Source organism: Oncorhynchus keta, chromosome 4 (assembly GCF_023373465.1).
Source record: "Oncorhynchus keta strain PuntledgeMale-10-30-2019 chromosome 4, Oket_V2, whole genome shotgun sequence".
Lineage (NCBI taxonomy): Eukaryota > Metazoa > Chordata > Actinopteri > Salmoniformes > Salmonidae > Oncorhynchus > Oncorhynchus keta.
In genome coordinates this window covers 62,048,640-62,073,183 of record NC_068424.1, presented here as the reverse complement: position 1 = coordinate 62,073,183, position 24,544 = coordinate 62,048,640, and the positions used below count along the sequence as shown (strand labels likewise).

Sequence of the window (24,544 nt, the reverse complement as noted above, 5' to 3'; positions counted from 1 at the left end):
ATGTGCTTGCAGTTTGTCAATAGAAATGTATGAACAATGACTTAGTATTATCTCTGATCTTTGTTTTTGAATACATTCTCACTTTACAAATGTCAGCATGCAAGATGCCACTGGGGTGGTGTATTGGTTGCATGGGTCAAATTTGGACATGATGCTTTGAAGAATATGACATAGCTACCTACATCAATGTGATTGCATCAAGTGGACTGTATATGTAGACTGTATATGAAGCCTATTGGAATGCCATGCATTAAGGATTAAGATCACTTAATTTGTCAATTATACACAAGGTACAAACAAAATTGGACTTCTGATTTATCCAAACCCCTCTGAAAGACACACATACTGGTTGGAGCGGGGAGCTGCCACACTGGGTGCCCATGGAGAAGTTGTTGGGGGGCTTAGGTGCCTTGTCCAAGAGTCAATGAGATCTAGGATTTGATACCAGCAACCCTCCGGTCACCAGCTCATTTCCCGCAAGACCCAGGATTTGACCTAACAACCCTCCGATTGCTGTCACACCTCTCTAACCACTAGGATACCTGCCACACCTAGCGCTATTGGCAGTATAGTAAGCTTATTGAAAGGCTATTGGTTTAGAGCTACTGAGTTGAGTCGCCCTATCCTCATGTACTATTGGTTAAATGACCTGTCAGTCAGGCTGAAGACGTTTCTGATTGCTCCTGTGTCTCCAGGTGTATGACCAACATTACAAGGCCATGCTGGACGGTATGGAGACAGACAGTATCATGGAGATTGACCCCGCCCACCGCATTGAGATCTTCAGGATGGGGAACGGCAGTGATGAGGTGCTCGAGGTCCACGACTTCAAACACGTAAGTGTTGTCAAAATTCACATTAGGTACAGTATACCTTCTGCATACTTCATATACTGTCATTTTCTTTTCTTTATTATAGTTTTTGTGCAGAATGATTGTGTTTGTGTTTGTGTTCAAGCCCTTTCCAAATTGCTGTTAGATTGTGTAAAAGCATTTCTGTTCTCTGAAATCATATCATCTTCTTCGACAATACGATGCACTCTCTCCTGTGTTTCTCTCTCTCTCTCTCTCACGGAAAAAGCTGATATCCAATGTGTCATCTAATAACAAGAGGTTTCAATTCCCTCTCATATGCAACCCCTTATCCACCACACACTCACACACACACACACACACACACACACACACACACACACACACACACACACACACACACACACACACACACACACACACACACACACACACACACACACACACACACACACGTAACTGCCAAAATAAAGGAAACACCAACATAATGTCTCTTAATAGGTTGTTTGGCCCCCACGAGCCAGAGCAGCTTCAATGCACCTTGGCATAGATTCTACAAGTGTCTGGAAATCTATTGTAGGGATGCGACACCATTTTTTCACAAGAAATTCCATAATTTGGTGTTTTGTTGATGGTAGTGGAAGACGCTGTCTCAAGTACTGCTGCAGAATCTCCCATAAATTAATTTGGGTTGTGATCTGGTGACAGACTGCCATGGCATATGGTTTACATAGTTTTCATGCTCATCAAACTATTCATGAACCACTTGTGCCCTGTGGAGGGCGGCATTGTCATCCTATGAGGGCATAGCCATGGTAGCCAAAATAATGTCCAAAATAATGGCCTGCCCAGCATTTTTATACATGACCCTAAGCATGATGGGATGTTAATTGACTCAGAAACCACCCCTGTGTGGAAGCACCTGCTTTCAATATACTTTGTATCCCTCATTTACTTGTGTTTCCATTATTTTGTCAGTTACCTGTACATTTACAAACACATGTGCACACACAGACACACACACAACCATACCTGAATATCATGTATACAAAACAAAAACAATTTTAAGTGAGAAGTAGGCATTGGTCTGAAGCTGAAAAGTAAGCTCCACCAAGGTTTCCCAGTGCACAGCTTTGACCTACTACAATAGCAATGTTGGTATATTATACTTCCAACAACGTGTATGCTGGTTGCTTAGGATTCAAACTTTCTCAAACAGCCTAATTCCCACTCTAAGAGGAGGTGCTTCCACAATAATATGATTTGTACAGCATACAAGGTAAAGTATTGGATTCTTCACACACCACACTAATCCCATTCCACTACCGTTTCAAGCTTCTTTTTTTAATTATATGAAAGCAAGCTTTGCTTTTATACTTACACGATTGTCATGCTTGATTGAGAGAGGTGTTTTATCTTCTAGTAATGTGGTGCCTGCCTGTATTTCCTTTAACCTTTTTATTTAGCAATACATGTCATTGAGAAGTAAATATTCTACTACTCAAAGTCTCTATGAGCAGAGGAGGTCTTGAAGAACAGATGAGTAATAGAATCAGGTAGGGTAGCACTGGGCTTGAATTTTAAAAAACTGCATAAAAGTGAAACTGACAAGGAGAAACGTTTGCAGCATAGTTTTGTCTGATTTTGTCCATTTCATGTCAAACGGATCATGCTGTCTTAATAGTATAGGCAAATGTTTTTGTCACTCGCAATGCTCATTATCAGCCACTCACCACTGGTCTGTTTGCATATTAGTTGGCTGTCTAGGCCTAATTGGTGAGACTGACACATACTAGCCTACTACCAACATATATCTACTCTCTGTGTTTAACTTACTTGTAAAGGCTCAGCTAGGTCATTGAGTGTTCTTCAATAAGATGATTCTGGACTGTAACAAATAAATCAGATAGATCTACTAGGCCAAGGGTGTCAAATTCATTCCATGGAGGGCCTGGAGTTTTTTTGTTTTTTTTTCAGTCCTAGACAACCAGATGAGAGTTCTTTACTAATTAGTGAACTTAATTCATGAATCAAGTAGAAGGGAGGAGCAAAAACCTGCAGATACTCGGCCATCCGTGAAATGAGTTTGGCACGTGTATCAGGCCCACATATAGACCTATCCAGCTAGCTGGCTAGGTAGTAGCCTATGCTTCAGACTTGCTCATTATTTAAACTGAACTATATAAGGCATATCTAACAAATCTGAAAATACAATTAAAAAAATATGGATAAATATCGTCGTTCATGTTTGGTGATGATTCATAGTTTTATGAGTCTTTGTTGGAGATTATCTCAGAGATAAGAAGGGAGAGAGTGAAAGTCTGACAGATCCTCTCAGAGCACGCTTTAAGCTCAAGCACATAGAAATATAACAGGTGAACAGATTGGACTTGGTGCTTCAATGGGAATGTTGGCTAGAAAAATGAGAAACATACAGAAAATGTTTCATTGTCCTTGCAAAAGTCTAAATTATACATTTAATGCTGCCCTGGAACAGGAGGAAGAAAGGAATCTGTGTATGATCTTATTCGATAGGAATGCAGTTCTAGTCATTCCACATCTACACTACTACTACATTTCACATACTTTTTTTGCAGGCTTCCAGGCATTTACTCATTCATCAACATGAAAACTGTGTGGCATTCGTGGATCTACTGGTCGGAAAGCATCACAACCTCTCCCTTAACTACTGTCACATAGCTAGAAATTAAGTGGGGCAAACTGATGAATTTCTGCGCCAGCAGAGGGCCAGTGCTGCTGCTCCCCCTGACATCATAGTCATTAACCTCGGTGGAACAGACACACAAAGGGAACAGCCCTAGTAAGTCAGATGCGTGTTGATTTGGCAGTAGTCATCCAAATGTTCCCCGGAACAACGGTGGTCTACTATGACATCTTGCAGCAGAGGAGTTGGATGTTCCAGTGGGGGGCATCAACAAGCGCATAGAGATGGCCCGGCATCATGTCAACCAGATGGTGTTTGCATTTCTCCGTGACAGGCGCATGCCCACAATCCACCACCCTGCCATCAAGCAGTGTGTCCCTGGGCAGTGCCATAGAGAAGGTATGCATCTCACGGATGAGGGCAATCACCTCTTCCTTGAGAGTCTGAGAGCTGGCCTCTCCTCTGTTCTTTTTTTAATTTTCGTTTTTTAACCCCATTTTTTCCCCCATATTTCATGGTATCCAATTGGTAGGTACAGTCTTGTCCCATCGCTGCAACTCCCGTACGGACTCGGAAGAGGCGAAGGTCGAGAGCCTTGTGTCCTCCGAAACACAACCCAGCCGAGCCGCACTGCTTCTTGACACAATACCCGCTTAACCCGGAAGCCAGCCCCACCAACATGTTGGAGGAAACCCCATACACCTGGCGACCGTGTCAGCGTACATTGCGCATGGCCCGCCACAGGAGTCAATAGAGTGCGATGGGAAAAGGATATCCCTGACAGCCAAACCCTCACGACGCTGGGCCAATTGTGCACCTCCCCATGGGTCTCCCGGTTGCGGCCGGCTGCAACAGAGCCTGGACTCAGAAGCAGAATCTCTATTGGCACAGCTAGCACTGCTGCGCCACTCGGGAGGCCTCTCTCATCTGTTCTAGCAAGACACATGCAGTAGTACACACCACCACAGATACTGCCCCTTGCCTGCCACTCCACAAACCCAAAGGCGCTTTTAGAAGACACCTAATACATTCAAATCAGTGGGAGGGAGGGAGGGAGGGAGGGAGGGAGGGGGAGGGAGGGAGGGAGGGAGGGAGGGGGAGGGAGGGAGGGAGGGAGGGAGGGAGGAGGGGGAGGGAGGGAGGGAGGGAGGGAGGGAGGGGGCAGTCAAAACTATTAACGAAAGAATGGTGAAATGGCAGAGTCGCAATCTTCTGATCCACAGGCGGTAACTCTAATCATTACACTATAAAACCTGTAACATTGACAGACCATTTAAATTGACAGTTTATTTATCTTGCTTGGTAAAAAGACAATTGTCTAAAACAGTTGATTTGTTGAAAACCCGAAACGCCTGACTACTTTTTACTTGTGGATGGCGACTTCAGATTTTTTGTGAAAACACAGAAAAGTAACTGTGTTGATCAGTTAGCACAAATTTGGATTACAATAATGAAATAAAGGAAAGAGAGTATGCCGGAGCTGGAAACAATGCTACACATGTGGAAACGGTGATGCTGTCAGTCAAGTCTGGTAAGTTGTCTGATGCTAGCATGCACAACTGAGGTTCTGTGGATTTGGGGTTCAACCATTTACTATATGCGGTTCATAACTAGCTTCCTGTTTCTTAACAAAACATTTTTCTCTGCTATGGTTTGTTTGTGGTCTTGGTTGCTCTTAGTCGAGGAAATGTAAGTATGCAATCCCTTTACTTAGTACTTAGTTGAAGCACCTTTGGCAGCAATTACAGCCTCGAGTCTTCTTGGGTATGACACTACAAGCTTGGCACACCAGTATTTGGGGAGTTTCTCCAATTCTTCTCTGCAGATCCTCTCAAACTCGGTCAGGCTGGATGGGGAGCATCGATGTACAGCTATTTTCAGGTCACTCCAGAGATGTTCGATCGTGTTCAAGTCCGGAATCTGGCTGGGCCACTCAATGACATTCAGAGACTTGTCCCGAAGCCACTACTGCGTTGTCTTGGCGTGGGCTTAGGGTAGTTGTCCTGTTGAAAAGTTTACCTTCGCCCCAATCTGAGGTCCGGAGCAGGTTTTCATCAAGGATCTCTCTGTACTTTGCCCTGTTCATCTTTCCCTCTATCCTGACTAGTATCCCTGCTGCTGAAAAACATCCCCACATCATGACGCTGCCACCACCATGCTTCACCGTAGGGATGGTATTGGCAGCTGATGAGCGGTGTCTGGTTTCCTCCAGACCTGATGCTTGGCATTCAAGTCAAATAGTTCAATCTTGGTTTCATCAGACCAGAGAATCGTGTTTCTAATGGTCTGAGAGCCCTTTAGGAGCCTTTTGGCAAACTCCAAGCGGACTGTCATGTGCCTTTTACTGAGGAGTGGATTCCGTCTCACCGCTCTACCATAAAGGCCTGATTAGTGGAGTGCTGCAGAGATGGTTGTCCTTCTGGAAGGTTCTCCAATCTCCACAGAGGAACTCTGGAGCTCTGTCAGAGTGACCATCGGGTTCTTGGTCACCTCCCTGACCAAGGCCCTTCTCCCCCGATTGCTCCGTTTGGCCGGGCGGCCAGCTCTAGGAGGAGTCTTGGTGGTTCTGAACTTCTTCCATTTAAGAATGCAGGCGGCCACTGTGTTCTTGCGAACCTTCAATGCTGCAGACATTTTTTAGTACCCTTCCCCAGATCTGTGCCTCGATACAGTCCTGTCTCTGAGCTCTACGGACAATTCCTTCGACCTCATGGCTTGGTTTTTTCTCTGACATAGATTGTTAGCTGTGGGACCTTATGTAGACAGCCTTTCCAAATCATCTCCAATTATTTGAATTTACCACAAGTGGACTTCATTCAAGTAGTAGAAACACCTCAAAACATGCACGAGCTCAATTTCGAGTCTCATAGCAAACGGTCTGAATACATATGTAAATAAGGTATTTCTGTTTTTTATTTGTAATAAATTTGCACAAAAAATAAACTGTTTTTCACTTTGTCATTATGGGGTATTGTGTGTAGATTTATGAGGATTTTTTTTATTCAATCCATTTTAGAATATGGCTCTAACGTAACAAAATGGGGAAAAAGTAAAGGGGTCTGAATAGTTTCCAAGTGCACTGTTTGTAGTTCTCAGTAACAGCCGGACGGCTCATGACGAGAGGCGGGGAGTGTGTTGTTAACCTCCAATCAAGTTGATTTTAACATTGAGCTCCATATTACAGCTTCGTGCTAGTCGGCGTGACTAAAACAAAATATCTAATAACAAGAGGTCTCAGTTCACTCACACTCAAACACACACGTGGCCACACACACACACACACATGCACACAAACACACTTTGCTAGTTTCTCCTCCAGCCCATCCAATCTGAATGATCCACTTCTGTCAGTGAAGCGAATCCACCGAGGAGATGTGTTTGGCCAAGCATGGCCACGGGAGACTACATTATGAAACAAGTGAGCGAACAGAATAATCCTCATTGTGATTACAATTGAATAGATGAGTGGAGGAAAACACAAACCTTATTATAAGTTATACTAACTGTAAGTTGAGGGGGATGGGTTTGGAATGTATTTTTATAAAGAAAGGATGTTTCAAGTCTTTACTAATTAAAAAGCCCCCTTTAAAACAATCTCTGTTAAGCCCAAGGGCTGTGTATGAGGAATTGAAATGGACAGATAATGCCGCTTAAGGCCAGAGGCGAAATCACTTTTCTATTGTTTCAGGCTAATACAGGGAACATGCTGCAGGAAGAACCTAGGGAACTGGCTTTCAAGTATATTCAACAGTCTATTATATGAGAATCATTATGGTCACACAGTGCAACCACCTGCCACCAGCCACCACCACCACGTCTACTGTATTTTTATGAAGCTCTTCTCAACAAAAAATAATGTAGTCATTTCATGAATAATTTGACGCGAACAGTGGTTCATATTTTGTGTAATATTCTATCTGGAACTACAGTAACGCTTTGAATCAATGATATTACACAATCACTAACCTTCAAACAATTTTGAAATACGCAAGAATTTAAGAATACATTTCCAATATTGATGTAGAATTTACTTGGGGGCGAGAGAATAGACTAGAGTAGGCCTACCTCAATGCCAGTTTCCCAGAACCTTGAGCTTGACATCAATACAAAACTTGTGTTCTACAACTGTATTAAATCTAGACTAAGACTAATCTAATGATCCCGTTTCATTTGAACCAAAATACAAGTCTGCCAGTCTACCTGGTTAAATAAAGGTGAATTAAAAATAGCAATCAAGATGCTATGCTATGCTGTAATAATATGCTTTACACTTTACAAATCATTTATATTTTCGTTGAACTACATACTGTTTCTCAGGTACTCCAATATCCCAAAATGACCTTGTTTATTGTTTACGGCCAGCGACATGAATCCTGGATTGTGTCCATTCGGGAATAAACAGAAGAAATTGGACTGAAAGAGGAAGGAACTACTTGGACTTGTCCAATAAGAAACCCGAATTTGGTTTTTCCGTTTTCTGCTGTATTCCCTAATGAACACGACCCAAAGCTAATTATAGACGCAATGATAGTCGCATTGGTTGACGCTCAGTGTTAAATTCAAATCTCCCTACCCATCATATTTTAGCCAATATGACACCAATCAAATCAACTTGATTGGAGATACAGAACACACTCCCCGTGTCTTGTCATGAGCCGTCCATCCGCTACTGAGAAGCACAAACCAAGGCTACTGTATATAGCTAGCTATATGGTGGTATTCAAGCTGAGGTTAATCAATAAATGCAAACAGATATTTTGATTATCTAGGTAGCTAACGTTACCTTGTAGTAGCTAGCTAATGAACAGGCAAATAAAGACAGCTAGACAATGAAAGGGGTTTTGTTTTGATTAGCTAGGTAGCTAATGAAAAGTTCAACCAGTCACATGAGAGCTTACGTTGGCTAGGTAACTAACCATCAAGCGAGGAAAGCTAGCTAGCTATATTGGGCACTAAGGATTTTCATATAAGGCTGAAGTTATTATATGTAAACTTCTGATCTAGACACGTGTAATCGGAGCACAAACAAATATGCATAAATAAGCTAGCAAAAGTCATTGGCTTCTATGAGAGCCAGTTAGCTAGTTAGGTAACATTAGCTAAGGTGTATGGCTAGTTCATGTGCCACAATGTATTAAACTTTATTACACAAAACATAGATGGTTAACGTTGTTTAAAACCACCATTGCACAGACTAAGCTACAGTTAGACAAGGTAGCCAGATTTCAGACAGGACAAACACTGCAGTTAGCTAAGATGCATTTCCTCGACTAACAACCAAGACCACACAAACCATAGCCGAGAAAACAAATGAACCACTAGTTATGAACCGCATATAGTAAATGGTTGTACCCCAAACGCATGTAAACAGAACCTCAGTTGTGCATGCTTGAATCAAGCTACCAGACTCGACTGACAGCATCGCTGTTTCAAACATGCAGAATGAATTCCAGCTCTCTCTCCTTCTGTCTTGTCATTCTTATCATCTAAATTTGTGCTGACTGATCAACACCGTGTCAAGTTACTTTTCAATGTGTTCACAGAAAATCTGAAGTCGCCATGCACAACTGAAAAGTAGTCAGGGGGTTGCAAACATTGCACCAGGGTAAAAAAACAAAACAACATCTGAATCATTGCTTGCACAACATGCTGTGTGCCAGCCTGGTCTCATAGACTAGACATAACATAGTAAATGTAAATATGGAACACTGAAATTAGTATGTTATGTTTGGTATGGTTACCTAATACAGAAAGTTACATAATAATGCAAAAACGAGAGTGGTTGGTTGGGGTGAAAGGATGGGCATAAAACATGAATGTCTAGTAACCCAAAGTTTGACTGTTCCAATCTCATCATGGATAATTTTAGCATTTTAGCTAATTACCAGCTTTGGAACTACTAACTACTTTTTAGCTACTTTGCAACTGCTTAGCATGTTAGCTAACCCTTCCCCTAACCCTAACGTTAACCCTTTAACATAACTCCTAACCTTAACCGTAACCCCTAGCCTAAATATCTTTAGCCACCTAGCTAACATTAGTGTAAGCCACCTAGCCAAGGTTATCCACAACAAATTGGAATTCATAACATATCATACATATTTGAAATTCGTGACATATTGTACAAATTGCAATTCGTAACATATCATGTGAAATGGATGATGGACACCCACAACTGAATACATACAATACGAAACGTAACATATCATACTAAATGCAGTGTTTCAGATTCTGTACAGAATAATACAAAATTGTATGAGATCAGGATGCAGCAGCATGCAGTCAAAATAAAACATATTTCAGCAGTGTGCACTCAAAAGAAATGGAAATGCTTGCAAACTTGATTAACTACGTGATTAAATGACACACACACTTATGTTAATGTCTTAGGTGGCTCTTAAAAAAGCCTTTGGGTTCATGGAGAGGCAGGCAAGTGGCAGGTGGTGTGTAATACTGCATGCATCTTGCTTGAACAGAGGAGTGACCAGGGAAGCGTATCCACAAAGCGTCTCAAAAAAGGTCCTAGGAATTCTGTTAAAACCAGTTTTAAGACAAAATAAACTCCAGGCTCAGAGTATGGCTGCGTTTCAAACTCATAAAAGACACCCTCGTCCACTTACCCTCGCCTTATGCCCTTGGGGGAATTTCGGAAGGAACAAGCCTGAAACTCTGAAAAAAGACTGTTGACATCTACTGGAAGCCATAGGAAATGCAATCTGGGAGCTGGAATTACATAAGACCCATAGCTTTCCATTGAAAGAGCATGGGATCTAAAAAATAAAATAAAAAATAATTCTGGTTTGTTTTTCTTCAGATTTTCGGGCTACCATATCAATTGTGTTATAGTCTCATACATTATTTTTACCGTTTATACAAACTATCCAATGATATCCAATGATACCAATTATATGCATATCCTGGCTTCTGGGCCTGAGTAACAGGCAGTTTACTTTGGGCACGTCAGTCAGGTGAAAATTCTGAATAAAGGACCCGAGCCTGAAGAAGTTGTGTAACGTCAATATGGAGTCAACATACAAGTGTAACTAAAAACAAATGTAAATAAGTTTCAATTCTGCAACTAATGCACAAACATGTCTCCTAAAAGTAATTATGTTTTTGTTTGGTTAGCTTTTGGAAATAATAAAACATTTTCCTTCTTCAGAAGTAGCTAGGCAAGTGCGGTCCATTTAAAATGAATTCCTTCCTCCCTCGCCCCTTGCCCTGCAAGTGTAAACTCGTCAGACGTCATGAAACATAATCAGAAGTGTCCACTTAATTTGAGGACTGAGGGGAGAGGGTGTGTCTGTTAAGTGTTTGGAATGCAGCCTAGGTTTTAGGATGATGTTAAAAAACTGCCAATAAACGTTGAGCCAGTTGTAAAATCAACTCAGAATAGTTTATCTCAGCTGGTAATCATGACAGTTTGAGGTACTGCAAAAGAAAAATAGTGATGACACTCATTGACTTGTTGCAAATTACGGGGAATAACCAATCACAATGAGGCATCGCCAGCTGTGCAATTTATAGCACAGACAACTACGGTGAATGTGACTGTACATCAAATGTTGTACCCCCGGCACGAACACTTTGCCTACGCTTAATTCTTGCCTAATATGTTGCCATGAATAACCTTTTTTTCCGATATTCCGATATTTTGAATAATGTGATAGTAATTTTGCACAGAATCATGCAATATAATGATTTACATTATCATTATATCCACACCCTCATCACTCCCGTTAAACAACTCTAAAAACGCTTTGGCACAGTAGCCATTTGCCGATAATGTTGGAAAAGTCTGTAATTTGCCCACATATACGCATTACCAATTTAGGCATATTTTTAACAATGTGATATTCTGCTTGATATACCATTTAAAAAGATGTGATTTATTATTAGCCTAGTGGTTATAAGTATAGGCATAAATCATGCGAGCGCTGAGCCATCTCTATGCACTTGTTGATGTCCTCCTCCCACAAGAACATCCAACTCCTCCACTGTGTAATGTCAGAGTAGACCACCGTTGTCCCAGTGAACATTCGTATGACTACCTCCAAATCAGCTCGTATCTGGCACACCAGGGCTGTCCCATTAGTTCGTCCCAAGTCGTTTCCACCGAGATGAATGACTATACTATATTCACGGTCAAACCTCGCCTTGGCGAGAGAGAATATTTCAGAACCATTCCATTGAGAACAGATCATCCATATTTCACACTCCTGTAGTCATCTAGCCAGCTGCATTGTTTAATCGCATAGTAAATATTTGCTTCAGTCTTTGTTTCCTTGCTCTCACCAATTTGCTTTGAGCAATGATCAGTAGGATTATGAGCTGGGGTCTTCTCAATAAATAAACCAATAAAACCCACAACATTGTGAGGGTTCACAAGGAGAGCACGTGTTAAACTGTATTATAATGTTGATAATAATGTTGCATAATCATGTAATGAACACGGTGGGAGACAGAGCTGGTTTCAAGCGCAGGGCGCATTATGTGTTTATTGTAAAGGACCACAGGAGGAGGCAGGTAGCTGGGTCCAGGGGCAGGCAGAAGGTCATACACGGAGGGTCCAAAAAGGCAACAGTACAGCCTGGGGAAAGTCTAGTAAAGTCGTCCGGGAGATCAGGCAATAGGTTGACAAGAGGAAATCTTATAGGCTAAGGTACAGACAGAGAATAGGCAAAAGGCATTCTTAGTGAGGCAGGCAAAAACAATCAAACACGGGAGGATTAAATTAAGGGAAAACAGAGCTCCGAATAGAAGTGTATCATAAAACAAACAATACCCCACAATGATGGGGTGCAAAGAACTGAACTAAATAGTGTGTGATAATGACATACAGGTGTGTGAACAGGTGATCAGAATTCTCGTGATTGGGATCTGGAGAGTGAGTTGCATTCAGGGGATCTATGTGTTTGAGAGTGTGAGTTGGAAGCAGACGTTACAGTAACCCCCCTCCCCCTCCCACGGGCGGCTTTTGAGGGCCTAAGTAGCTGAGCAGGGGGCCTCCCCCAGGGACATGGAGCTGGGCAGTCAGGACGGTTACGGTGGAAAGCCAGGATCATGGCTGGGTCGAGGATGTCCTGGGCGGGTCATTCTTTGGGTCCGTACCATTCCTAATCCACCAGGTAGTGAATGCGGCCACCCAGGCGCTTGGAGTCAAGGAGGGGGTGCGCCAAGGTGCGCCACTGGAGGATGGAGAGGGCTGTACCTCACAGGCTTGAGAAGGGACACATGGAAGGATGAGAAGATATGGGAATGGCAGGGAGACGGTAGGTGACAGAATTGATGCGGTGTGTTATTTTGAAGAGACCAATGAACCGGGGACTGAACTTTTGCAGGGGTCACAAAGCCGAATATCCCGAGTAGAGAGCCACACACGTTGCCCAGGGTGGAAGAGTGGAGTAGATCTGCAACACCGGTCAGCGAACCGTTTTTGAGAGAGGGAAACTTTAAGTGGGTGCCCATGTGGGGTCTCCCAAACCTGCTCATTCTGCCGAAACCACTCATCGACGGCAGGCACAGTTTCCGGGCACTGTCTCCCAAGGGAACACGGGGGGTTGGTATCAGAGGACACACTGGAAAGGAGTGAGATGGAGTGAGGAATGCACCAGGGGGTTCTGTGCGTATTCGGCCCAGGCTAGATAGCGACTTCACTCGGATGGTATCTGGAGGATAGGCTGATGGAGACCCCCAGTCGGTGGAGACGAACTGTGGTCCCCAACCCGAAATTATGTCTTCCGGGATCCCATATAAACAAAACACCTATTGGAACATGCACTCGGCCATTTCCATGGCATTAGGTAGATGCGGAAGGGTGATGAGTCTGCATATTGGAGAACCGGTCCACTACCACTAAAATAATAGTCTAGCAGATTAGTGAAGAAATCCATGGCGATGTGGGAACGTGGTCTGTGTGGTGTAGGAAAGGCTTGAGCTTACCGGTAGGTAGTTGGCAAGGGCTCTCTGCCCAAGCACAGACAGGACAGGAAATAACGTAATCTTGGACATCTGCTGTTACTTATGACCATCAGAACTTGTGTGTCAGTAGCTTCGTGGTCTGGGTGTTCCCGGGATGGCCAGAACTCAGAGAGGTATGGCACCATTGCATTAGTTGGGGTCTGATGGATGCCGGAACGTAGGTCTTGCTTGCAGGGGTGACGGGAGGTGCTGGGTCATGTTGTAGGGCCTCTTGGACGGCTGATTGGATATCCCACTGTATGGGTCCTGCGACACAAGACAGTGGCAGGATGGGCTCAGGAGGAGAGGAAGGGGAGTCAAATAGATGGGATAAGGAATCAGCCACATTTTTCTTGCCAGGCAGATAGGAGACAGTGAAGTTGAAACTGGTGATTAAGAGTGCCCAGCGAGCATGTCTGGGGTTGAGACTCTTCGCACGTCTTAAGTACTCCAAATTGCGGTGGTCGGTAAGGACAAGGAATGGGTGATGAGTTCCCTCATAATTAACCAGTGGCGCCATTCTTCGATAGTCAGCTTAATGGCGAGGAGCTCTCGGTTCTTGACATCATAGTTCCTCTCAGTGGGTGACAGTTTCTTGGAAAAGAATCCACATGGGTGTAATTTGGGAGGTGGCCCTACCCGCTGAGAGAGAACCGCTCCTACGCCGACCTCGGCTGCATCAACCTCCAGAAAAAAGGGAAGGGTAGGATTTGGCTGCCTAAGGATGGGTGCAGAGGTGAAGAGGAGTTTAAAGGTCTCAAATGCAGTTAGGGCAGTGTCGGTCCATTGGATGGTACTGGTTTTTTGACTGGTGAGAGCTGAGAGAGGAGTGGTTGTGCTGCTGCAGTTTCGGATGAACCTTGCGGTAGTAGTTGGAAATCCTAGGAAACGTTGTAGTTCCTTTACAGTGGTAGGTTTGGGCCAGTTAAGCATGGTCGTGACTTTGCCTTATCCATATTAACCCCTCCTGGTGTCAACACAAAACCTAGGAAGGTTACTGTGGTAAAGTGAAAGGCACTCTTCTCAGCCTTGACATACAGATGGTGGTCCTGTAGTCATTGGAGGACCTGTTACACATGCTGTACATGTTCTGCAATGGGAGTGAGGGTAGCTCAAGATATCATCAATGTACACAATGAGGAACTGATTGATCATGTGCTGGAAAACTTCATTCATGAAGGATTGCAAGACTGCGAGAGCATTGGTGAGACCGTAGGTAATAACCAGGTATTCGTAATGACGCCTAGCAGTGATGAACGCCGTCTTCCACTCATCCCCACTTCGTATACTGACCAGGTTGTAAGCACTACGTAGGTCAAGTTTGGAGTAGATGGTAGCCTGTCCAACTTGTTCTAGTACGGACGGAATCAGAGGAAGAGGGAATCAATTATTGGTGGTAAGGTCATTGAGAGGTCAGTAATCTATGCAGGGATGGAGACTACCATCCTTTTTTTTTTACAAAAAAATAAACTGGATGCAGAGACTTGGATGGACAGATGAATCCATAGCCTCATTCTCTGGAATGGACAAGGGGTAGATCTGACCCTTAGGGGGCGATGACCCAGGAAGGAGGTCAATCGCGCAGTCCTCTGGGCAATGAGGGGGCAGAATGGATGCCTTTTTCTCGCTGAAGACACTCTGGAACTGGGCATATACAGGTGGGCTGTGTGTTGGAATGGCAACCTCCGATCCTTCTATAGAGGTGGCTCAACAGGGTTGATTGAAGCAGTTCTTAAAACAGGTGGGAGACCGTGACAGCAGTTCCCCTTGCCGCCAGGAGATGGCAGGGTCGTAAAGGCTTAGCCAGGGGTGACCGAGGATTAGGGGTTCTTTAGGCAAAGACAACACCATTAACTGAATGACCTCAAGAGTGAAGGAGGCAAATCTGAAGGGTGATACTTTTGGTCATGCGAGTCACATGACCAGTTCCGAGAGTTTGTCCATCCAGTGCATTAATCCTAAGGGGAGGCTTTACAGGGATTAGTTTGACTCTTAACTGTTGTGCCAATTGTTCGTAAATGAAATTACCTGCGGCCCCCGAGTCCACTAGTCCCTCAACAAACTGAATGACCCCATCAGCAGAAAGAAAAGCCGGGATACCGAACTGCCTTTTGGTAATATTCAAAAACATAGAGGTGCTTACCCGGGCGGGAGTGGAGGGGTTGTGGTCACCCCTTCGTGGGGGGCAAAACGGACAGCTATTGAGTAGGTGGTTACTCTCTCCACTATAGAGGCACAGGCTTTCACTTAACCTCCGATGTATCTCGGCAGGCGTGAGAGGAGCACGGCCGAGTTGCATGGGCCTGGAAGACTCGCAGGCCATGGTCGACTGTATAGGTCTGCGGTCCACCAGTAGGTTGCCAATGCATATGGACATCCAGATGTATTGGTTGAGGTCCGTTAAATATCCTCTGCAGGCCAGTTCGGTCTGTAACTCCCAATTAAGACCCCTCCGGTAGACTGTAAGGAGAGCTGGTTCACTCCATCCACTGCCAGCAGCCATGGTGCAGAACTCCAGGGCATACTCAGTGGTGGAGTGACGGCCCTGTCACAGCTCACATAACAGGTCCCCGATGTGACGACCTGAAACTGAATGGTCGAACACCTGATTCAGAGGACAGATCAGCACTTTGAGTGGCCCATAGGGTTGTGACCCAATCCAGAGCTTTGCCTGTGATTAGGGAGATGACGAAGTCCACCCGGTCTTTGTCAGAGGTGAAGTCAGCGGGCTGATGGTCTATGTACAGGTTACATTACATGAGAAATCCTTGACATTTCCCTGGGGAGCCATTGTATTTATTAGGCATGGATATGGGGCAAGATGAACGAGAGGAGGCTGTGGCAACTGATATCGGTGAAGCAGGAATGGACTGGCGAAGGAGGTTTGCAGAGTTCATCAATTAGTTTCTCCTGTCGGGCTAGACGTAGCTGCAGCTGCACTGAATCTGTTGTTTTTGGTGAGGTATTCTATAATGAACGTGATGGGAGACAGAGAGCTGGTTCCAAACGCAGGGAGTAGCAGGTGTTTAATGTAACTGACCACAGGAGGAGGTTCTGAACTTATGTCAATATTACACGTAAGCTAACAGTTACAGAAATCAGGAATGCAGACAGGCTCTATCTATCTGAGATACTGTCCCACACACCACCACCTGTTGTTATGTTGAGCACCTACTAACCAAAAAAAGGATGTTATTATGATATTTGTTCCCCAATGACATGTATTGCTAAAATAAAGGTTTAAGGAAATACAGGTATGCACCACATTACTACAAGACAAACCAGCTCAATCAAGCCTGATGGTATTGTAAGTATAAAAGCAAAGCGCACTTTCATTTAATCAAAAAAATAATGAAAGGTAGCATAATGGTAATGTCTTACTGTGGTGTGTGACGAATCCAATAGTTTACCTTGTATACAGTACAAATCATATTATTGTGGAAGCACCTTCTCTAAGAGTATGAATTAGACTTCAATGCCATACAACTCTCCTTCCGTGGCCTCCAATTGCTCTTAAATACAAGTCAAACTAAATGCATGCTCTTCAACCGATCGCTACCTGCACCTACCCGCCTGTCCAACATCACTACTCTGGACGGCTCTGACTTAGAATACGTGGACAACTACAAATACTTAGGTGTCTGGTTAGACTGTAAACTCTCCTTCCAGACCCATATCAAACATCTCCAATCCAAAGTTAAATCTAGAATTGGCTTCCTATTTCGCAACAAAGCATCCTTCACTCATGCTGCCAAACATACCCTTGTAAAACTGACCATCCTACCAATCCTCGACTTTGGCGATGTCATTTACAAAATAGCCTCCAATACCCTACTCAACAAATTGGATGCAGTCTATCACAGTGCAATCCGTTTTGTCACCAAAGCCCCATATACTACCCACCATTGCGACTTGTACGCTCTCGTTGGCTGGCCCTCGCTTCATACTCGTCGCCAAACCCACTGGCTCCATGTCATCTACAAGACCCTGCTAGGTAAAGTCCCCTCTTATCTCATCTCGCTGGTCACCATAGCATCTCCCACCTGTAGCACACGCTCCAGCAGGTATATCTCTCTAGTCAACCCCAAAACCAATTCTTTCTTTGGCCGCCTCTCCTTCCAGTTCTCTGCTGCCAATGACTGGAACGAACTACAAAAATCTCTGAAACTGGAAACACTTATCTCCCTCACTAGCTTTAAGCACCAACTGTCAGAGCATCTTACAGATTACTGCACCTGTACATAGCCCACCTATAATTTAGCCCAAACAACTACCTCTTTCCCAACTGTATTTAATGTATTTATTTATTTTGCTCCTTTGCACCACATTATTTTTATTTCTACTTTGCACATTCTTCCATTGCAAAACTACCATTCCAGTGTTTTACTTGCTATATTGTATTTACCTTGCCACCATGGCCTTTTTTGCCTTTACCTCCCTTCTCAATAAATTTGCTCACATTGTATATAGACTTGTTTATACTGTATTATTGACTGTATGTTTGTTTTACTCCATGTGTAACTCTGTGTCGTTGTATCTGTCGAACTGCTTTGCTTTATCTTGGCCAGGTCGCAATTGTAAATGAGAACTTGTTCTCAACTTGCCTACCTGGTTAAATAAAGTTGAAATAAAATAAATACAATAAAATAAAAGACTGTTTGAGAAGGTTTTAATCATAACAAACCTTCCTACACAAAGTTTGAAGTACAATACCAACATAGCTACTGAAGTCAGTGTTAGAGCATGTGTGGAATAGGCACTGTGGTGCTCATGTGAATTTCTTGCCTTCAGACCATGCCTATTCTCACTTAAAACATATATTTTTTATTTTTTTATTTAATGCCATGGGTTTAGGTTCAGCTTTCAGAAGAGCTGAGGGGAGAGTTTGAGTTTAATCATTTTTATAATTATTTCAATAAATGTAGAATGAGCATCCTGAGCTTCCATGTTTGTTTCCTCAACACGTCACCTGACACTCAACAGACGCAGGAAGACAGGGGAATATAGAGCCCAAGTGACAATGTATTTGTGTGTATTAAGGATCCCCACTAGTCCAGCAACATTAAGGCAGTTATATCCTATTTAAAATATTACATGGTATTACATTTCATAACACTTTTCACAACACGTTAAGTGTGTTTCCTCAGGCCACTACTCTATTACCACATATCAATAACACAAAATCCATTTGTACGTGTGTAGAGTGTGTGTCTTATCATGTGTATGATTGATGATTGATTGATTGGTACAGCATCCCCTAACCTTTCTATGCAATGGTGATGCAACAGGCCCTCCAATCAAATCATTGTTCAGTTGGAAAGCTCAAAGCTTGTTGGTGTATGTGTAGCATGTTTAATTGGGGAGAATAGTGAGCCGGTATTTTGACGTGGTTTTATAAGCCCGCATCTTTTTCCCATTTCTTATCCCCGTAATGATGTGTCTTTTCTTCATTTTCTGGTTGACCAATCCCGGTAATCATTGCATCTCATCACGAGAATGTCCTTTCCCTCTCTCTGTAGCGGCACTTGCCATTACAGTAAATTAAACAGGCTCATCACAATAAAGTCAGGCATAAACATTATGCTTTTGTGTCGCCGGCTATTATTGCCTTGTTTTTCCCCCTCACAGATGAAACTATACACAAGGGGATTGTGACAGGGGGATTATGACAGGATTATAACAGGGGGATTATGACGAGGAGATTATAACAGGTGTTGCTTCATATCGTGTAGTCATGTGTGGCGTCTAGAGACAAGTGGAGAAAAGTGTCTGTATTACTGAGTGAACACTGATTTAAAGAAGATGTCAGAAATGCATCAGAGCTCTGTGCCATTTAGATGCAATTCAATTCTGATTGAATCAAGTCCATTTTCATGCTACCACTTATCATGATACAATGTGAAGGCAGGCGTTGCCGGGAAAGATCCAGCAGTCTATTGTCATATGCTGATGACTCTATGTTATTCTATGGTAGCCCTAGAGACAGCAGACAATCTGATATATGGTAGCCCTAGAGACGGCAGACAATCTGATATATGGTAGCCCTAGAGACGCCAGACAATCTGATATATGGTAGCCCTAGAGACGGCAGACAATCTGATATGCTTTCCTGGGGTTTCAGACTTATACCGGCAGAACTACTTTGTCGAACAGAGAATGGCACGCAGAAAGACAATTAACAGATATGTCTGCTTTGTTGAAATAGGCTTTCTCTGGTCGTCAAATTGAAAAGACCCTGAATTCCACACAGTGGAGGATCGTCAATGGCGCTGAAGGGAGTGGCTTTTCACTTGGCTGAACAGATTAAGAGAGTGACAGGGACCTATGACTGACTAATTCAGCCGGGGCAGCCTCCGCAGCGACACCTGATGCATTCCAAATGACACCCTATTCGCTATATAGTGCATTACTATAGGCCCTGGTCAAAGGTAGTGCACTGTACAGAATAAGGAATAGGGTGGGATTTGGGGTGCAACTGCTGCTTTGCCCTCTGACATGTCGCTTGACTCTCCTGCTGGAGACATCCCTCTATGAAGTATTGTTTAGTTAGGAAGAACCCCTCGTTCTTTACTCACAGTCTCTTCTAAAAGGTTTGTGTTGTAGGTGCCGAGCTGTCTTTAAACTGTGATTTACTAGAAAATTAAAGAAGACAAAGAGGATGGAAAGCACCTTTGCACACTCATTAGATTCTAACTTCTCTTAGTTGTTAAGAGCTTAGATTTTTCTTCAAGAGACCATAGAAACGGGTTGAAAAATGATATCGCCCTGGCGCTTAGCTGTTCCACATCACAGATGAAATAATGATAATTATTATTCCTTCTCTCTTTTTTCCCTCAAAGGGAATCACAGGGATCTGGTTCGCCAAACACCAGCGGTGTTACATCAAGACCCAGACCACAGAGCTTCCCAGAGTGACAGAGGTGGTGACAGAGCTACTGGTATAGAATGACTATCTGCATCTCTCTGACTCACTCAGTGTGTGTGTGTGTGTGTGTGTGTGTGTGTGTGTGTGTGTGTGTGTGTGTGTGTGTGTGTGTGTGTGTGTGTGTGTGTGTGTGTGTGTGTGTGTGTGTGTGTGTGTGTGTGTGTGTGTGTGTGTGTGTGTGTGTGTGTGTGTGTGTGTGTGTGTGTGTGTGTGTGTGTGTGTGTTACCACAGGGAACGATCATGCATTTTGCAAGGGTAGTAGGAATAAACAGAGAAGAGTAGTCAGAGAGCAGAGCACAAACACTCACCCTGACCATCCTACCTTCTCTGCCCTCCACCACTGAAAAATAAACTCCGTCTCCAGTGCTCATGAAACAGTCTGAAAGCTGCCCACATATCAAATGGTGTTTGCTGCCAATCTTGAACTAATATAAATATTTAATTGTACTCTTAAAAGGCTTGACCCAAATTGCCTAAAGGGGGAAGTGCGTGAGAGAAAGAGGGGTCTGAGGAAGAGATATAGCATTCATCTCACTTCTCCCGGCCCAATAGCCTTATGTGAAGTTTGGCGAGAATGATGGGCAAAATTCTATCAATCAAAATATCTCATTTCTTGGTGCCACAGTACAATTCACAGTGCAAAAAAGTGTTTGTGTTTTTTTAAAGAATCCCTTACTCAATATATTCAGCCTCTACCATTCTCCACTCTCAATATTTTCAGTCTCTACCATTCTCCACTCTTAATATTTTTAGCCTCTAGCATTCTTCACTCTAAATATTTTGAGTCTTTACCATTATAGTTTCTCAATAGTTTCCGCCTCTACCATTCTCCACTCTTAATATTTTTAGCCTCTAGCATTCTTCACTCTAAATATTTTGAGTCTTTACCATTATAGTTTCTCAATAGTTTCCGCCTCTACCATTCTCCACTCTTAATATTTTCAGCCTCTATACCATTCTCCACTCTTAATATTTTCAGCCTCTATACCATTCTCCACTCTTAATATTTTCAGCCTCTATACCATTCTCCACTCTTAATATTTGCAGCCTCTATACCATTCTCCACTCTTAATATTTTCAGCCTCTATACCATTCTCCACTCTTAATATTTTCAGCCTCTATACCATTCTCCACTCTTAATATTTTCAGCCTCTATACCATTCTCCACTCTTAATATTTTCAGCCTCTATACCATTCTCCACTCTTAATATTTTCAGCCTCTATACCATTCTCCACTCTTAATATTTTCAGCCTCTATACCGTTCTCCACTCTTAATATTTTCAGCCTCTATACCATTCTCCACTCTTAATAGTTTCAGCCTCTATACCATTCTCCACTCTTAATATTTTCAGCCTCTATACCATTCTCCACTCTTAATATTTTCAGCCTCTATACCATTCTCCACTCTTAATATTTTCAGCCTCTATACCATTCTCCACTCTTAATATTTTCAGCCTCTATACCATTCTCCACTCTTAATAGTTTCAGCCTCTATACCATTCTCCACTCTTAATATTTTCAGCCTCTATACCATTCTCCACTCTTAATATTTTTTGCCTTTACCATTCTAGACTCTCAATATTTTCAACCACCAGCCTTCTCCACTCTCAATACTTTCCACCTCTACCATCCTCCACTTTCATTTCCATTTTACACATGGCTCCAACGGATCTGGGAAATATCATAATGCTCTTCCCTGGTGCATCATTTAAAAAATACACTATATTATGTTGGTACATTGTCATGCCAAGTAAGTCACAGATATCCCTTTCTGACTTTAAGAACACAAGCTGTTTAGACAAAGAACCAGACTGCATCCCCTTCTCCCTCATCTTTATAATGTCTGGCCCATGTTTCCAGATACTAATTGCCCAGCCTGCACCATATGTTCCTGCCATTTTGCAGTTGGTGGAAAAAGTAGCCAATTGTCATACTTGAGTAAAAGTAAAGATACCTTTATAGAAAATTACTCAAGTAAAAGTGAAAGCCATCCAGTAAATATTACTTGAATAAAAGTCTAAAAGCATTTGGGTTTAAATAAATATAAAGTAAAACCATAAATCATTTAAAATTCCCTATATTAAGCAAACTAGACGGCACAGTTGTCTTGTTTTCATTTTATTTGCAGATAGCCAGGGGCACACTCCAACACTCAGACATAATTGACAAAAGGAGAATGTGTGTTTTGTGAGTCTGCCAGAAGGATGAACAGAGATGTTCTCATGTTACAGTAAGTGTGTGTATTGGACCATTTTCCTGTATTGGACCATTTTCAAAATGTAACGAATACTTTTGGGTGTCAGGGAAAATGTATGGAGTAAAAAGTATATTATTTTCTTTAGGAATGTATAGAAGTAAAAGTTGTCAAAATTATAGATATTAAAGTCAAGTACAGATACCCCCAAATACGACTTAAGTAGTACTTTCAAGTATTTTTACTTACGTACTTTACACCACTGCCATTTTGGTCTTCCTTTGTCCACTGTCAAACCTAATTAGACTTCTCTGTTAAACCTTATTTCACAGCTGTGGAATCAATCAGATAGGTGCCTTGTCTTTGGTGAGGAGGAGGCAGGGGAGAAAATTGGAGGAGGTGCTCCAGAGGACAGGGAAAGACACAAGGCTGCATTGATGCACAAGCACACATGTGCATGTACAAAAGGTTAGCTCATAATCATACTGGATTAGTGAAAACCAAGTCCCACAATATGCACACTGGTCCATAGCCTTTTAACTGAGGAATGTCAAGTTATGACACCCTAAAGTACAATGTGCTGTGCAGTGCATTTGTTAATAAAAAACATTTATTAATGTATTTGTTAACTATCAATGCATTGTAATTATTAAGTTATTATAAATGTTGTCAATGTATCTATGGATCCTTTACTCATGTTTGTTTATTTTGTTTTGTAAAGTATTACCGGTATTGTATAACACACAGTGGTACTGAACTACATTATTGGGATAGCATATCAAGGACTTGAAGACCTCTCTGACCTTTGACCTTTTGTAGGCTTCCTCTACATTAGAAAGTAGAACGTGATCTACTGTCCATCAGAATCCACCCACCCGTGGCCTGGGAGGCCTCTGTCTCACAGACAAGTCTCCCTTCAGGTTCTGACTGTGGTACTACCTTGTGAACCACAGAGGGGTTGAAGAGAAAACAGTAATGGTTTTGCTGCTGCTCCAAGCCTGCGGGCTATGTGAACGTGGGCTCAGCGCGGGGTGTCTGGAGCCTCAGATTCTCAGAGGCCAGGTGAAAACAATGCAGCTGGTGGAGAAACTGTGAGCAGCTGATAAGGAAATAAAGCACTCGGGGAGTAGAACCAGGTGACAAACATGAATTGTTTGCCACCAGGATTTTCCGCCATTTTCAATGTGTTCCTCATGTGAAATGATGGGAGGCTGTAATCCCTGAGCCTCCCTCCAGTTTCCTCCAATGTTGAAGCGATGGAATTGCTGTTGTCCTCCTTCTTCAGACAGTAGAACAGTGTCATTGGATCCCTTCTTGCTCTTTGGGGGAACCACTTAATATGTACGGCCACAACCAGCCTAGCTGGCAAGCCAGAACCTCCCACTCAGATAAAAACCACAAACAAATGCCATACCATGCATGCAAAACAACACATTCTTAGAATGATATGTACCCTAGGTAAATGTCATATTACTAAAAGAAAAGGCTGTATGTCATTTTGAACATACAAATAATGAACATTATGAAAAGTGTGCAATGTCTGTTCAGTATGGGAGACAGCCAGATGGGAAGTAATGTCATATACAGTCTTATGATATCATGAGAAAATGTTCATTGATCTATGACAAACACAAGTGACCTAAGTATGTGTCACAAAACAAATGTTGTACCTTTAGGACATTATAGCAAGACAGGGCAAGTATATGTTCTTTACAGTATGACACTGATTGTGTGTGGAATGTACTTACATAGGCTCAATGTTACAATATACAAATACATGATATTAGTCTGACACCCAATACAAAATGTCTTTACTTTGTCCAATATTATATAGATACAAAGCAGCTTAAATTGGGACATAACTGCATGATAAAAAAATGTAGCTCTAAAATCATAAGTTGACTTTGTAGTGGTCAAATAGGCTTTTTCAATCCCTATTCCACACTAGCCATGGTCAATTTAGCCTTCCGGATTGTGATTATCTTC

At 42.7% G+C, this 24,544-nt stretch overlaps 1 protein-coding gene across 1 annotated transcript in view; it reads left to right on the top strand.

Moving 5' to 3' along the window:
- Positions 1-24,544, top strand: part of tnmd (tenomodulin) — an 85,116-nt gene that overhangs the window by 40,865 nt on the left and 19,707 nt on the right. The window contains exons 3-4 of the mRNA XM_035767429.2: positions 696-836; positions 20,277-20,375. Coding sequence (XP_035623322.1) covers positions 696-836; positions 20,277-20,375 — 240 coding nt within the window. The remainder of the gene's footprint in view (positions 1-695; positions 837-20,276; positions 20,376-24,544) is intronic.